Source organism: Arachis duranensis, chromosome 4 (genome assembly GCF_000817695.3).
Source record: "Arachis duranensis cultivar V14167 chromosome 4, aradu.V14167.gnm2.J7QH, whole genome shotgun sequence".
NCBI lineage: Eukaryota > Viridiplantae > Streptophyta > Magnoliopsida > Fabales > Fabaceae > Arachis > Arachis duranensis.
Window position 1 is genome coordinate 20209559 of NC_029775.3, and position 15959 is coordinate 20225517.

The following is a 15959-nucleotide window of genomic DNA, read 5'->3' on the forward strand; positions in this document are numbered from 1 at the left end:
AATATATAAAAATATAATTTAAAAATATGTTGTTAGATTAATGAACAGAATGAATTATACCAATAATTAAAAATACTAATAAAAAATAATAAATTTGACTCTTTTTTTGAGTCATTTTTATAATTTTTCAGACATTTTTCGTAATATAATGGAATGAGTCTGTAAAATATTTTGGGTCAAGAATTGAGATATATAGGTCAGTGTCTCCTATGACTATGAGACAAGAGCATAGTAGTTCCCCTGGCTCGTTCTCTGAACCTCCACTCTCTTCCTTTCACCTTTCGTTTACCATCTCTTTACGTCACACCCTTCACCCTTCACCCTTCGATTACGATACACAAACCTACCTCCACCCTTATTCAACTACTTCTTTTATATATTCTTCAACTCTTCTCTTTATCATACACAACACCACTTTCTTCATCCATGGTGCTTCCTCACTTTCTTCCCTTCTTCTTCCTACTTCTTGTTGTTGATGGCAGGTTCGTGGTGGAGAAGAGCAGCATCACGGTGCTGTCTCCGCACACCATGAAGGCCAAGCACGACGGCGCCATAGGAAACTTCGGTGTTCCTAACTACGGAGGATTCATAGTGGGATCCGTACACTACCCTGACAAAGACTCTCATGGTTGTAAGCCTTTTGAAGGTGATAAGCCTTTCAAGATTCACTCTTATCGCCCCACTATTCTTCTCCTTGATCGTGGAGGTAACTACTTCTTTTTCATTCTTTTCGTTGACTTTTTTTATAATCACCGTTGACTTCATTCATCGACCCCATGCTAGTTTCATTCTTATGTGAAACTCTATGATCCTGTGTTTTCTTTTAACGATTTCTGAGATTGGTTATATCTAAAGATAAGAGTCGTTGGTGATTTGTTGTATCAATGATGATGATATAATTTATGCATCTCTCGATTATCTTTTTTATTTTCTTCTTTTCTTTTTTTTTCCCTGTTGCTTTAATGTTTTCTCTTTTTTGTTTATCGTAAAATATTGTGTGTCCCACAATTAAAGTCTCATACTATTTCCCTTTTTGTCTTTTGGCCCTCAATTTTATTTCTATTTATTTCTTGTTCATACACAATTCATTAATTAATCTCTCCCATTTCCGGATTACATTACAAGAAATGCTTCAACCTATCAGAATTTATTGTTTTTACCTTACTTAGCCATCAATTCAATTTTTTTAGTCTAATTCCTTTAATTAATAATTTAATAACATATTTTATCTTATATTTTTAAACAATAATAACTAACTAATAATAAAAAATAATAAATTTTAATAGTCCTCTAGAACTCTTCTTGTATTATATTCTCTTCCTTGCGGAGGAATACCTCTTTAGAGTTATTTGAATGATGTATTTGTACTTGGCACTGGCAGAGTGTTACTTTGCGTTGAAGGTATGGCATGCTCAAATAGCTGGAGCTGCAGCAGTGTTAGTAACTGACAGCATTGATGAGACCCTAATAACCATGGATTCTCCAGAAGAGAGTAACGATGCAGATGGATACATAGAGAAGATTCAGATCCCCTCGGCGCTGATCGAGAAATCTTTCGGCGACGAGCTGAAGCAAGCACTGAGCAAGAAAGACGAAGTGATGCTTAGAATTGACTGGAGAGAATCAGTGCCTCACCCAGACAACAGAGTGGAGTATGAGCTATGGACTAACAGCAACGACGAGTGTGGCGCTCGCTGCGAAGAGCAGATGAATTTCGTCAAGAATTTCAAAGGACATGCTCAGATTCTTGAGAGGGGAGGCTACACATTGTTCACTCCTCACTACATAACCTGGTTTTGTCCCAAGCCGTTTGTAGAGAGCAGACAGTGCAAATCTCAGTGTATAAATCATGGAAGGTATTGTGCGCCGGATCCCGAGAAGGATTTTGGAGAAGGATATGAAGGGAAGGATGTGGTGTATGAAAACTTGAGGCAGTTGTGCGTTCATAGAGTTGCCAATGAGAGTAACCGTTCTTGGGTTTGGTGGGATTATGTAACAGATTTCCATATCAGGTGTTCTATGAAGGAGAAAAAATACACCAAACAATGTGCTGAAGATGTCATGAAATCATTAGGTAAATGCTTACTACTTTTGCCTTTTATAATCAACACTAATCTTGTACACTAAAAATAAACTACCAAATCAGTTATAAGTGTTAGAATCTAAAATACACATAAAAAATATGTGAAACAACATACAAGTAAATAGTGGTTAATTTGATAAGTGATTTTTATTGTTAGTTTTTAGTATGCAGATGACATTTTTTATCAATACTAATGTATGTAACTAAAATTATGGTGTGAATGTAACAGATTTGCCTATAGAGAAAATTAAAAAGTGCATGGGTGACCCCGAAGCTGATGTGGAGAATGAGGTGCTAAAGAATGAGCAACTACGCCAGGTCACATTTTTTTCTTTCTCTTTAAATCTGAATTCAAAACTTTGTAAAAACTTAAAATCTTCTATCAAATAACACAACCTTATATATGGATTTGGTCATTCATTCTATAACATTTAGAGGAGTTTTCTTTCATCTGTGAAATTCAGATAGGGCATGGATCTCGTGGCGATGTCACCATCTTGCCAACTTTGGTTATAAACGATGTCCAGTATCGAGGTTAGCAACTTAAATACCTATTTAACAGACATTCTGCTCCACTCTCAATCAAATAGTGAAGTATGCTCTATCGTCCACTATAATTTTCAGGAAAGTTGGAGAGATCTGCTGTTCTAAAAGCTGTATGTGCTGGATTCGAGGAGACTACTGAACCTCCAGTTTGTTTAAGTGGAGGTTGGTGTAAAACTTTTGAGCTATGAAAAGTTTTCTCGACATTTTATCAACATAAGTATGATTTCTAAACTTGTCATATTGGTTTGTATGTGCTTATCAGATATTGAGACTAATGAGTGCCTTGAAAGAAATGGAGGATGTTGGAAGGATGAGAGGGCCAACATAAGTGCTTGCAGAGTAAGGAATATCCATAAGCACCATTTTTCTTTTTCTTCAAAGATTATTTATATGTAAATATCATTGCCCATGTGTGTGTGTGCTGCTTAAACCATGATTTGTTGGCAGGATACTTTTAGGGGAAGAGTTTGTGAGTGCCCTGTTGTGAAAGGTGTCCAGTATAAGGGTGATGGTTATACATCATGTGAAGGTATGCCTTCTTTTCCAATCTAACAAACGTGGTCTTCCATTTTTTTTAAAAAATTATTAAGAAAATTCAGTTCGTTTTGAAATCATAGCTTTTTTTTCAAGATTATGTTGACATCATAAGAAAACAGAGACATTTGTAAATTAAAAGGAAATAGCTAGTTTAGTTTGACAACGACAACCGTCAACCAACCTTTTTTCTGGTACGGTTGGCTTCATGGGTTCAATATTCCTATTGTGTTATTTCATCAATTTCGCATATAAATAATAATTAAAAAAAACTCAAATTTTAAGTTTAAATTAGTTCTAATGGTTTGCAGGAGCATAGATTTATATAACAGTTTTAGTTTTAGTTTATGATACCTATTGTAAAAGTCCTACATTACCTATTTTTCTAAGGTTTTTCTTCCTCTATTAGCATAAATACCCTTATACCCGTGTTGTGTAAGTTAAGTTATTATATGTATTCTATTCACATTGTTTAATTTACACGATAATGATTTTCTTTTTAATTAGACAATGTGAGATTTCTTAGAGTAAATATAATAAAGATGTCTTAAGGCACATGTTTAAGTTTAGTAGACATTTTTAAGAAATTTTTGAATTTTAATTTTAATAAATGAACAATAAATAGTCTAAATACATTGGGAATTTAACTTTGGAATTTTCTTATACAAAAATTTTCTTAACTAGTAACATTAAGATTTGCTTTAGCTAAATCCATATAATAAACTAAACTTAATACTATACAAATCTAAGCTCCGGTTCATTTACGCTACAAATTTTTCAAATTTCTGTCTACTTTTGCAGTTTTTTCTCTTTTTTTTTTTTTTTAGGTGTCCTGTTTTGCTCTATAATAATACAAAACATTTGTATGTCAATATTAGTAAAATATTCAAAGCTCAAACATCTAATCCAGGGGGTCCACGGTTAATACATAATAGAGTGAACATACTACTGAAGAAGAAGAAAAGAAGAAACTCATTACATGATCTCCATTCCCCATTTAAGAGGAAACTTGTATTCTTACATGTTTTATCTGTGATAATCAAAGAGATATTCCAGTTTCTTCATGGTGTTGCTGAGACTTGCCTTGCCTTATTTTACAGCTTTTGGACCTGCAAGGTGTTCAATAAACAATGGAGGTTGTTGGTCAGAAACTAAAAACAAATTAACTTTCTCAGCTTGCTCAGTTTAGTACTGCTTAACCAACTCTTATTCACGTTTCTGGTTGTTATAAAATAGTAAATATTTATTGAATCACTTTCCTTGTTATGCTTCAAAGCTTACTGAATTCAGTTTATGTGTAAAGGAATTTATAGTAAATGGTTGTCGTTGCCCAGTTGGATTCCATGGGGATGGATACAAATGTGAAGGTAATATCTGTTTCCACTCATGCAACTAAATGACTAATTTTGGAAGAATATAATTGTATTAAACTTCTCTTTTGGTTTGATAGATGTTGATGAATGCAAGGACCGAAGCGCTTGTCAGTGTGATGGCTGCACCTGCAAGAATACATGGGGTAGCTATGATTGCAAATGCAAAGGAAATCTTCTTTACATGAGGGAACAAGATGTTTGTATTGGTACGATACTAAGCTCAGCACGAATAAGATTATAGTTTCAGATTAAATGAATCAGACTATAGACATGGATTTTTAAGTGACAAAATAGTTAGTACTTAATTAAACATTCAGTCTAAAACCTCTAATACCAATTGCTTCCAATGCACTACATATTCATTCAAAATAAAAGCGCCAGATTTTCCTTACTGTAGGATCCTTATATGTTTGTTCAAAGGTGGATTAGTTATTATGACCACAATAGTGTGCTAAGCTAATCTACAAACAGATCATTCAACACAGATTCATTTTACTCAACACCTTAGGACAGTAAATTTACATGATAAAAAACTTGCCTGTTAACAATGCAGAAAGAAGTGGATCAAGATTTGGGCGGTTCCTCGCATTTTTGGTGATAGCAGTTGTTGCAGCCGCCGGTTTAGCCGGTTATGTATTCTACAAATACAGACTCAGGGTAAGTTGATTCCCAGAAAACAGATGGCGCAAACAAAATATCCTCATTAAATTGGAGATCCAAGTTAAGCTCCACATTTAATTATCTCTACCTTCTTGTAGGCTTACATGGACTCGGAAATCATGGCTATCATGTCCCAGTACATGCCACTAGACCAGCAAAATAATGTAGCTCATGCCGAAACTGAACCTTTACGGTCACAAGGCACTGTATAAGGTTTTCACTGTCTTTGCCTTACAATTAATTTGCTTTGAGGTTTGCTTTCATGGAGAACAAAATTTTCTTACTTAACTATCTGCATTTTGCAGACATAATCTAATAATGGCAAAATGATTGAGCTACATACAGTGAAATCCAAATCAGAGAGGTGGGGTATATGAGCAAGATTGGCGATATTCATGACTTAACAGCAAAGAATGGTTCACAACTTTATAGTTTAGTGTAGGGCGATTATGCAAACTATTTCGTGCATACATAAATATTTCCTAGAATACCATCTAGTTTTTGGTTTTTTGTAAATAGAACTGTTGAGATGTAATGGCACACTTGTTTTAGTATCAGGATTCAACATAGATACTTCCCAATACAAGTAAAGACTTTGGTTCTTTTGCATGGTCTTAAAATATAACCATCTATTGTTCACCAATCAATATTTCACTCAGCATTTTGCAGTAGATGATGGTAATAAGGTATAACATCCTGTGTGCTCTTATGAGGTAATGACCAGATAGCTATCCCTGTTACCATTAATCTAGTATTACTCACAGCTCTTCATTCGTGACAGTGAAAAGTGTAGCAAAGGGAGGAAACTGAAGGCATGAGAAATGGGGCACTTGTATGTTGGAAGTTTATTGTAATTTAAACTTCTGTTGTGGCCTAAATGTAATTATCTATAAACTATTAATGATTTAATCTCATCCGTTAATTCTAATGTTTGATGGACGCATTAGATTTAAAGATAATAACACATAAAAAAGGTGGTCCTCTCCCTGCCTCTATACACGACGTCTTTACAGTTTCCACTCACCGAAAATACTGAGAAACTGTCATCCTGAGGAACGTCTGCAAGAAAGGAAAGGGAGAGAAACCAATCCAGGTATGAAAATCACAACTTTTAAGATCCTATTCAATTGGAGAGGAAATTCTTTTCAAAAGCATTGCTGGTGTTTTTGCAGCAGTGATTTAGAACATTAGACCTTTGCCAAACGCACAAGTAGAACAATCTTATAATACCGTTTCGAACATAAAATGATACTGTTTGTCTGAAAATAATCGATGCATTGGCATTTGTAAAGTTAACATACCTTAGTTGAAGGATCAATATCTCCAATTGGTTTTTCCTTCACATTTCAAAGTCCATTCTTTACCACTTCGATGCTTCTTTAGTTTGTTTCTTTTCAAACAATGAACTGAAAATAAAAACACCCATTCACTTGGTACAAACAACAATTTTATCTTATAGTACAAACCCTAAAAACATTGCTCTTGGCTTAAAAAGTTGCCATTAAGAATTCCTAACAAATCAACAATAACAACTAAGTAATTTCAGCTAAGCATTTTTAATCTAATCATGCAATAAACATTCATTCTTATCTAATTAGCAGTAACACCTTACCTTGTTTCTACTCATTCCACCGAGCAATGACGCGTTCCAGCACCGCCAAAACCCTCTCCTTACATTCTTCCTCATCATCACTGCCGCCGCATTTCTCGAATCTCAAAATTGCATTGTTCAACTCCACCGCATCCTCCACCCTCGCCTCCTTCAACATCCCCCGATAAATCCACTCCCTCAAGCTGCCACAAGGAGCCACCAGCTCGCCAGCCACCACCATGTCCCTCGCCGCCGATAAACCCTCGAACATGAATCCGTTCCTGCAAAGACCTTCTATGACGACCTCGTAGACCTGCCTGGTCGGGGGAGAGGGGGAGTCAGGGCGGCGGAGCCAGCGGAAGACGGCGAGGGCGGGCTTGCACATGCGGTTGTTGAAGTAGGAAGTGAGGAGCATGAGGGCGATTGGGGAAATGTGGTGGTGGATTTGAGGCGCGTGGCGAAGGCGCGTGAGGAGGGAGAAGGTAGGGGAGGTGTCCGGGTGGGAGGTGAGGGAGTGGATAAGTGGAGAGAGAGGGAGAGCGTGGAGAGGAGTGGTGGTGTGGAGAGCGGCGGAGGTGAGGCGGAGGGCGGTGGGGAGGTGGTCCGGTTGAGAGAGGAGGCGGGGGAGAAGGTGGTTGAGGTTGGAGAGTTGTTGTTGTGTTAGAGGAGGATAAGGACGTGTTTGGGGATGGGAACTTTCTTGCTTTGAACAATAAGAATAAGAGGTGGAATAGTGTGGTGATGGTGGTGTGAGAAATGGGGATTTCGAGGGACCGTGAAGAAGGCGTTGGAGGAAACTCATTTTGCTGCTCCTCGCAGTTGCTACTCTGCTACTCACTAGTCACTACTAGAAGTCTCAAACGAAAATGCTATTTATTATAAAAAAATAATTTATATCGATTTTTATATTTTAAATAATATAGAGTAAAGGACAATTTTGTCCCTAACTTTTGTTACCGCGGCATTTTCGTCCTTGAGGATTAAAAAATACTTAAATATCCCTGACCCCGTAAAAAAGTAGACATTTTGACCCCTCCGTTTGAGTGTCTCCATTTAAGGTTGACGGAAAACGGTGACGTGGCCCGTGGCGCTGACCTGGCCTTAACGGGCTGCCACGTCGGATGTGGTTTTAAAAAGAGGACAACGTAGTCCCCGAACTCAAAAACGCTGCCGTTTTTCAGTCATCCCCAACTTATGAAATCCTGGAGCCCTAATGCTTCGAATGCATTCTGAGGGTGATGTGGAAGAAGGAAGAAAGGGAGCAGTCCGACCATGGCATCCGAAGGTGTATCCTCAAGCTTGAGAAGAGGCCCAGTTCCGACCGCCAAAGATGGAAATGAGTGCGTGTCACCAAAGTGCTTCTGTGGAGAAAACGCAATCTTGTTCATGTCGAGGACGACCAGAAATCCGAAGAGATTATTTCTGGGATGTCCCTTTTATAAGGTATGCAACGAAAATCTGTGTAACTCCGTTTATGGTAGGGTTTATCCTTAGTTCCTGATTTTCTGAACTTTGAGGATTGATTTTGTGTAGGTTAGACAACCATGGTGCAAGTATTTTCTGTGGCTGGACGAGCACATAGCTGGTCTTGGTGTTAGTGTTACAAGGTACTTGGGGCATGAGCAAATTTTGCATGGTGAAGAGCATCACTGGAACAAAGACATGGAAAAGAGGATAAGGTTGCTGGAGAAGAGGATAGAAGGGTTAGAGGTTAAAAAAAATCTAATTGGGTGGAGCATATGTGTGATGTTTGTATTGCTGATATTTGCATTATTTAGTTATAAGAAATGATGTAAGACTGGCCAAATGATGAAAATGAAATGTATTAATCATTTGTGTATCTGACATATATTTGGGTCATTTTTGTGATTATGTATGTATGAAAAGAAAGTTGGGAAAGTAGCAGGAAATCAAACTTTCAACCATTAACATGTACATAAAGTTGGCAAAGTTACAAGAGATCAAACTTTCAACCATTAACATCAAAATAAAAGGAAAGTAGTATGTCTTTCTACCATTAACATCTTGTTACTTCACAAGTATTGTTTGAACCAAAATAAAGACCCAAACCAAAAAAAGGAAACAGTATCTAGAATTTCTGGTTATCATTTACATTGGGTCATAGCTAAACCAAAAAAAAAGCATAATATTGTCAGCCGTCAGTCATGTTGATTCCTTAGAAATTTGTTCAGTTGGTGTTATTGTTTTGGGGTCTTCCTGAGCTGGTGCTACTTGCGGTGTGCTAGATTGTCCTTGAGTCAGTGGTGCCGGTGGCCTGAAGATCTTCTACTTTGGTCTGAATTTTGAATGTTTAGGGCGAGAAGTGTTGTTAACCATCGATGGAACCTTGCCTAGAACTTTACTTGGAGGGGTTGTTGTTGGGGCGGGTGGCCTGAATGGAGTGACTGTTACTCCCGGAGTTGGTATCACAAGTGTGGATCTAGTAAATCTGGATGGAGCTGGTGCAACATTTGCAGGGTTTGGTGCAGCTGCACTCGTAACCTGCACGCAATAGCAGACCAAAACATGGGGTAAAAATAAAGCACATCAACTGGTTTCAAACAAGTCATATATCTAATTGATCACAAAGACAAGAAACTAAATAGTTACAGTAGTTGGTTGTTACAGGGGTGTTGTATTGCTTGGTTGGCTACTTGAAGAATCTTGGAGAGTTAATAAACATGATCAATAAGCATGATAATAAGACAGATGAGTCCCTAGGTTTTCTATACTAAGACATATTGATCCTTGAGGAATTCAATACTAATACTCATTAATCCCTATCCTATTAGATAGTAAGACAGATCAGTCCCTGATAAAGTTATTTCTAACTCAGCAATTCCACAAGAGTGTGTTATTCAAACCAGAAATAGGGAATGCAAACTTACCCCTGCAGTTGGAGCTGACTGTGACAAAGGAAGCACAACCAGTTGTTGAGAGCTGCCTCCTTCTTTCTTCTTAGGCTTCTTTGTTTTCGGCTTCCAATTGGGGTTTGATGGAGCTCCTTTACAGGTTTTGTAGTTTGGCCCTTTTCACCACACTTACTGCAAGCCACAGAGAATGACTTCTTCAATTTTCCCCCTTGCATCAATGGCTCAGCAGGATCTTTCTGTCTGTTGTGAACTTTTGGCCGGCCAATAGGCCTCTTGATGATGGGGGGTTTTGGTTGTGAGTATTCAGTTTGGGGCCAGAATTCTGCACTGGGACTGGTTTGATGCAATGTGAGTAAGTCCTCTTGATTGATTCCATACACAACCAGGGGTGCACGTATCTTCTGCCCTGTCACGCCTTTTCATTATAGCAGCAAGTGCATGTGTGCATGGCATTCCTACCCAAAAAATGTATTCAGGCTTAACTCAGAGTATAGAATAGGTAAATTACATGTGAACAAACAGTTAACAATTATAGGTGAACAAACAATTACCAGTAAGTTGCCATCGATTGCAGGAGCATGTGTACTTAATCAGGTCCACATCAACCTTAACTCCTTTGCGGCTCACCTCAAACCTTTTTCTTTCATTATCTCCAACTCACTCTGCCACCCACTTTGTGCTAAGAGTCAGTAATTTTTCCATCCGTTTTTGCTGCACTGGTGCTAGTTTACCAGGGTGATTTTCCAACACTCGCTTGTGGTTTACCATCCTCCACATCAGGTAACACCTGATCTCTTCACACATAGTGAGGATTGGCTTGCAGCGATAGTTAACGATTTTGGCATTGAACACCTCACACATGTTGTTGGTGAGGTTATCAACTTTCGGGCCATGTGAAAAATAAGCCTTGACCCATGTCTCTGGCTCAAACTTGGAGAGGTATTTCCAAGCCCCCTGATTCACTGCCTTCAGCCCTTCCATACAGTCTTTGAACTCTGCACCTGTTGTGCATCTGGCACACTCCCAGACAACCTCTCTTATGTATAGATCTTTGAATCTATTAACGAAGTTCTTCCATATGTGCATCACGCAGTTCCTGTGCCTGGCTTTTGGCATGACTTCCTTTAAGGCAGGGAGTAAACCCTACATTGAACATGAGCAGCCAACATTTACAACTCAGCAAATATATAGTAAGTGTGCAAGAATGAACCAATAAAACATCAAACCTTTTGTTGATCTGAAATGAAGTTCCAGCCATGGTTTGCGTCGTCTCCTATGTCTGCCTGAAGGTTAGTGAGGAACCATTTCCAGGCATCCTTCGTCTCAGCCCTGATGACCCCATATGCAACCACATAAAATTGGTTGTTTGCGTCTTGGGAAAGTGCTGATAGAAGCCACCCCATGTAGTATGTCTTGAGAAAGCATCCATCCAGGTGCAGCAAAGGCCTACACCCTTCCTTGAACCCTCGCTTACAGGCATCTAAGCATATGTATATCTTGTCGAAAACAGGGGGAGCTTCTGGAAGTGTCATAAGTTCCAGCCTTGCAGTAGATCCTGGATTAGAACTTAAAATTTGCTCACAATAATCCCTTGTCCTCTTGTATTGTTCCTTCTCGTTTCCCATAATCTTATCCCTGGCCTCAACCACTGCTCTATACACCATTTTAGGATGGGGAACAAGAGAAAATTTCTCCCTTAGGAACTCAGTTGCCTCCCTAGTAGTCATGTTTGGTTGGGTAGCCATCCTCTTCACAATTTTCCTGCTGATCCAATGCTGGTCTGCTACGTTACTCCCTAAATCCCTTGCACAACTATGCTCTGGCTGGTAGGTCTTAATTTGGTAACATTGCAGAGTTTTGTTGTAAGAAAGATGAACCAAGAAATTGCATTCTTCATCCTTGCAGCCCACTCTCACTCTCTCCCTATCATTCTTGATCCACTTAACCTCCCTACCTTCAGCAATGAATGAGTCCTTCACCACATCTTTAAACCGTTCAACACTTGCAAACCTCATCCCTAACTCAAATCTGCCCTGACCATGAGCATAGTCATCGTCAAACTCTGGAAACTTGTGGCCTTCACCTTCATCATCGGATCCCATAGGTGTGTGCAAGTCCTCCGACTCGTACTCAAACATGATTTTCTCAGGCTCTGTGGGGACTTCACTTACATAGTATCTCCATACATTATCCACTCCTGGCCTATTACCACCACCTCCTCCATCACTAGGCCCAGCAGCAGACCATAAACCAGCTTCACCAGCTGCCCCCTTTTTCCCTTGACCGCTATCTTCTCCAGTTGGATGCTCCCTTTTACCATCTTGCACCTTCTTTGTGAATTTCTTCTTGGGGGTTATCACCTTCTTTCTTGGCTCCCTTACTCTTTTTCTCTTGCCACCAACAGCCCCTTTACTACTCTCAGAATCACTTCCATCACTCTCCAACCCAGCTGGTGGAGGTTTATATAATACATCTTTGGTGCTCTCATACCCATCATCCGATGAAGAGGATGTCTTCAATTCCTTTAATATTTCATCCACATCCACTTCATCGTCACCATCCTTGCCAGCATCAAATACTTCCTCCGGAGCATCAACGGAGTGGTCAAAGTAAATGTGGAACTCAAGACTCTGTTGGTACTTCACTAAGTTCTCCCGCATTGCATTGATCCCTGCGTCCCCGGTTAACTCGTTCAGCCCAGACTCAAGCAACGCACTTGTTCGATCATACCAGTATACTGCCTTGTAGGACTGGTATCCCAAACCCTTAAATAAGGTTACAAGGTCTCCGAAGTTCACAAAATCTAGGTCCATCTCCGGGAACCTCTCTTCTTTACCATTCTGATAAACAAGAACACCATCACTACCTCTCACGAAGCTACCACCGTGGTGAAAAACTGGCACCATAAAAACATCCACCATCTGAAAATTACCAAGAAACAACTATGTGTGAGTACTACATTACATTGAAAATTTATTACAAAATCCCCCTTTACCCTAACACAGTACCTCCTACGACTACTGCTAGACACCATGCTCTAAAAACCATTTTTTGCTCTCATTACACCTCTGTTACATACGCTGTCAACATGCACGCATGATCACTTCACCCTTACTACAAACTACAGAAACTTCAGGAGTAAGGAGGGCGATCTTACCTTGAAAGGAAGGCAGTGGTGCTAACCTCCACGGTAATCTTCTTTCTTGCCTCCGACCGCTCACTCACCGAACGCCGATTGCTCTTCCACGTAGTGCAATTTTCGGAGGGAGAAACAAGGGGAGGGATTTTGATCGTCTTGGTGTTATGTGTATTGCGTGGGTGAGTTGTGCTTAGTTTCAAAAGGTTGGGGGAGAAACGGCTGCGTTTTGGCCTCTGGGGACATATTTGTCCTCTTTTACAAAGCCCAGCCGACGTGGCAACCCGTTAAGGCCAGGTCAGCGCCACGGGGCCACGTCACTGTTTTCCGTCAATCTTAAACGGAGACACTCAAACGGAGGGGTCAAAATGTCTACTTTTTAACGGGGTCAGGGACATTTAAGTATTTCCTAATCCTCGGGGACGAAAATGTCCGCGGTAACAAAGGTCAGGGACAAAATTGCCCTTTACTCAATAATATATTAATGGATAAAAGACTTAAATAAATTAAGGAGCTATCAATATTATTCAATAATTTTAAAATAAAAAACATTACATAGATATTCCAATGCATGTATATAAATCGAATTGATTTAATTCAAATTACACATTCTGGTATTAAATCAAATCAATTTTATTTGAATTAGTAGAGTTATTGGTAAATCGAAGTTATTAAATTCAAATTATCAAGGTTTAATATTCAAAATATAGCCCATTAGTAACAAATCGAATCTAGTAGATTCAATTTATTATTGAATAACCCATATATAATAAATCGAATCAGCTTAATTCGATTTAGTACTAATACAGATTATTATTTATTTATTATATATTAAATTTAAAATATAAATATTAATGAGAAAATACATCTATTTGGATTCAAATAAAATATCAAAAAAATCAAAACGAATAAGAATAAAAATCCAATTTTTGTGTTTTAGTTCAAATTTCGAAAAATCTATATTTTTATAAACTTATAAATTTAAAACAGAACAATAAACGATTTCTAAAAATTCACTAAAAATCATTCTTTGACTTATTAGCATCTAAAGAATCAGTACCGAGACTTTTAATGTTAAAAAAATTAATATAAAGTATAACCCTCTAAGGTAGCATAGGGGTTAAAATTTAATTTTTTTTCACAATTAGAAATAACAAATAGTTATACAATATAAAAAGACTAACTATATTTATACCATGGTTCTGAAAACCGAACCGGACCGGCCGGTTCAACCGGAAAAATCGGGAACCGGTCACCTAACCGGTCCGGGTAAAGTCAGAAACCGGCTGACAAAAAACCGGTGAAAAAACCGGTCGAACTGGCGGTTAACCGGTAAACCGGGAAAACCGTCCGGTTTTTTCACGGTTTATTGGTTTGCATATTAAACTTCAAAACGGCGTCGTTTTGAAGAAAAAAAAAAAGAAAAGGGCTATCAGCTATGCACGAACCCTAAAGCCACCACCCTCAGTATCTCAGTATCTCTCAGCTCTCACCCTCTCACCCTCCCATAGCCCCTCATCGCCATCGCACCTCTCGTCCATCGCCGTCGCGGAGCTCCCCTCCTCCATCGCCGTCGCGGAGCTCCTCTCCTCCATCGTAGTCGCCCAGCTCGCCACCTCCACCGTCGCACCTCTCCTCCATCGCCGTTGCCCAGCTCGCCTCCTCCACCGTCGTCGTCCAGCTCCCACCTCCACCGTCGTCGCCGGTAATACTCTGCCTTCCACCTCGGTTCATGTATGCGGGCATGTTTCTGTTCATGGTTCTATTCCTATTTGAGTTCATGTTCCTATTTCTGTTCATGTTTCTGTTCCTCTCTATCACAGAAAACATGCTCTTTGATGTTGATCTGGATTACATGATTTTGAGTTGCTGCTTCATGTTTATCTGGATTACATGATTTTGGTTTCTGTTTGATGAATCTTGAATATGTTTTTGGCTTTCTATTATGACGCTTTGAAGGCAGCTGGGGATTATTTTTGCTGCTTCAATTTTGCTGCTTCATGAATCTGAGTTCAATTTTTGCTGCTTCAATTTTGCTACTTCAATTTTGAGTTGCTGTTTCTTCAATTTTGCTGCTTCATGAATCTGAGTTCAATTTTTGCTGCTTCAATTTTGAGTTGCTGTTTCATGAATTTTGCTGCTTTATGAATCTGAGTTCAATTTTTGCTGCTTCAATTTTGCTGCTTCATGAATCTGTTTAGAAATAGGGTTTTGTTGCTTCATGAATCTGTTTGCTTCTGCTTCAATTTTTATTCATGATTCATCCATTGTTTGCTTCTATTTTTTGCCATTTTGTTCTTATTGCTTATTGCCTTTGGTGTTTGATTTGGATCTGATGCTTTACTGTAACAAATTATGCAGCATTGCAGCTCATTCAAAATCAGAAAATGGAGGAAAATCATAGCTGCCAAAATCAGGAAATGTTGGTGCCAGAAGTTTTCTGCTGCTGCCTTGAACCATTCCAACACTAGAAAGTGACAAAGTAATCAACATAGTTAATAAAAAAAAGCTTTGTTTTAGTGCCCATTTTGGTGGTTGAAGTGACACAAAAAAGCCTGAGCTAATTGGAAAGTAGCATTGTGTTAATTAGCATTTTTTGTAGTTATCAATCTTTTTCCTTCTTCTCTCACAATGTCCCTTTGGCACTTAGGTAAGTAGCATTGTGTTAATTAGCATTTTTTGTAGTTATCAATCTTTTTCCTTCTTCTCTCACAATGTCCCTTTGGCACTTAGGTAAGTAGCATTGTGTTAATTAGCATTTTTTGTTAGTTGAGCTAAATTATTCATTATGCTATGTTTAGGTCTTGGTGATGACTTGTGCTTTGAGGTGCATCTATGATTTTCTTATCCATCATCAATTCATATAAGTACATTAAAGGCTCAATTCTTTTTCTCTTTTGATGAGTTGCACTTTTGATTAGTTGAAAACTTGCTAGTAATTGTTTCTTTTGAATATAGAACATTATGGGTTTGTCATTATGTGCGTTTTTTTTTTGTTTAGTTATAAACTTTGATGTTTGAAGTTGTTTGTGAACCTCTAATATTAAGTTATGGATAATTTATATGTGAAATTTTAAATTTTATTAAGTTAGAAATTATTAAATTTATATATTTAAAATTATTTTTAAATTTTTAATAATTTTATTTAATATTTAATTAAATC

General features: G+C 38.3%; 2 protein-coding genes across 3 annotated transcripts; one reads left to right on the forward strand and one right to left on the reverse strand.

The window, feature by feature from the left end:
- The first annotated feature begins 213 nt into the window (after positions 1-213).
- LOC107483701 (vacuolar-sorting receptor 6) lies at positions 214-6129 on the forward strand. The gene is made up of 13 exons (XM_016104308.3): positions 214-706; positions 1382-2074; positions 2313-2401; positions 2548-2617; positions 2708-2791; positions 2892-2968; positions 3077-3158; positions 4264-4346; positions 4467-4530; positions 4614-4742; positions 5090-5193; positions 5295-5409; positions 5502-6129. The coding sequence occupies exons 1-12, from the start codon at positions 427-429 to the stop codon at positions 5406-5408; spliced, it is 1869 nt and encodes a 622-aa protein (XP_015959794.1). The 5' UTR covers positions 214-426; the 3' UTR covers position 5409; positions 5502-6129.
- LOC107483702 (uncharacterized) lies at positions 4015-7650 on the reverse strand. Of its 2 annotated transcripts, none has more exons than XM_052260198.1 (3): positions 6809-7650; positions 5075-5174; positions 4015-4662 (listed from the first exon to the last, which is right to left on the reverse strand). In XM_052260198.1, exon 1 carries the CDS (start codon positions 7587-7589, stop codon positions 6816-6818), a length of 774 nt encoding a protein of 257 aa, XP_052116158.1. In that variant the 5' UTR covers positions 7590-7650; the 3' UTR covers positions 4015-4662; positions 5075-5174; positions 6809-6815. The 2 variants fall into 2 exon arrangements, with proteins under 2 accessions (XP_052116158.1, XP_052116157.1); XM_052260197.1 differs by lacking the exon at positions 4015-4662 and adding an exon at positions 6498-6602.
- Between the last annotated feature and the right edge of the window lie 8309 nt (positions 7651-15959).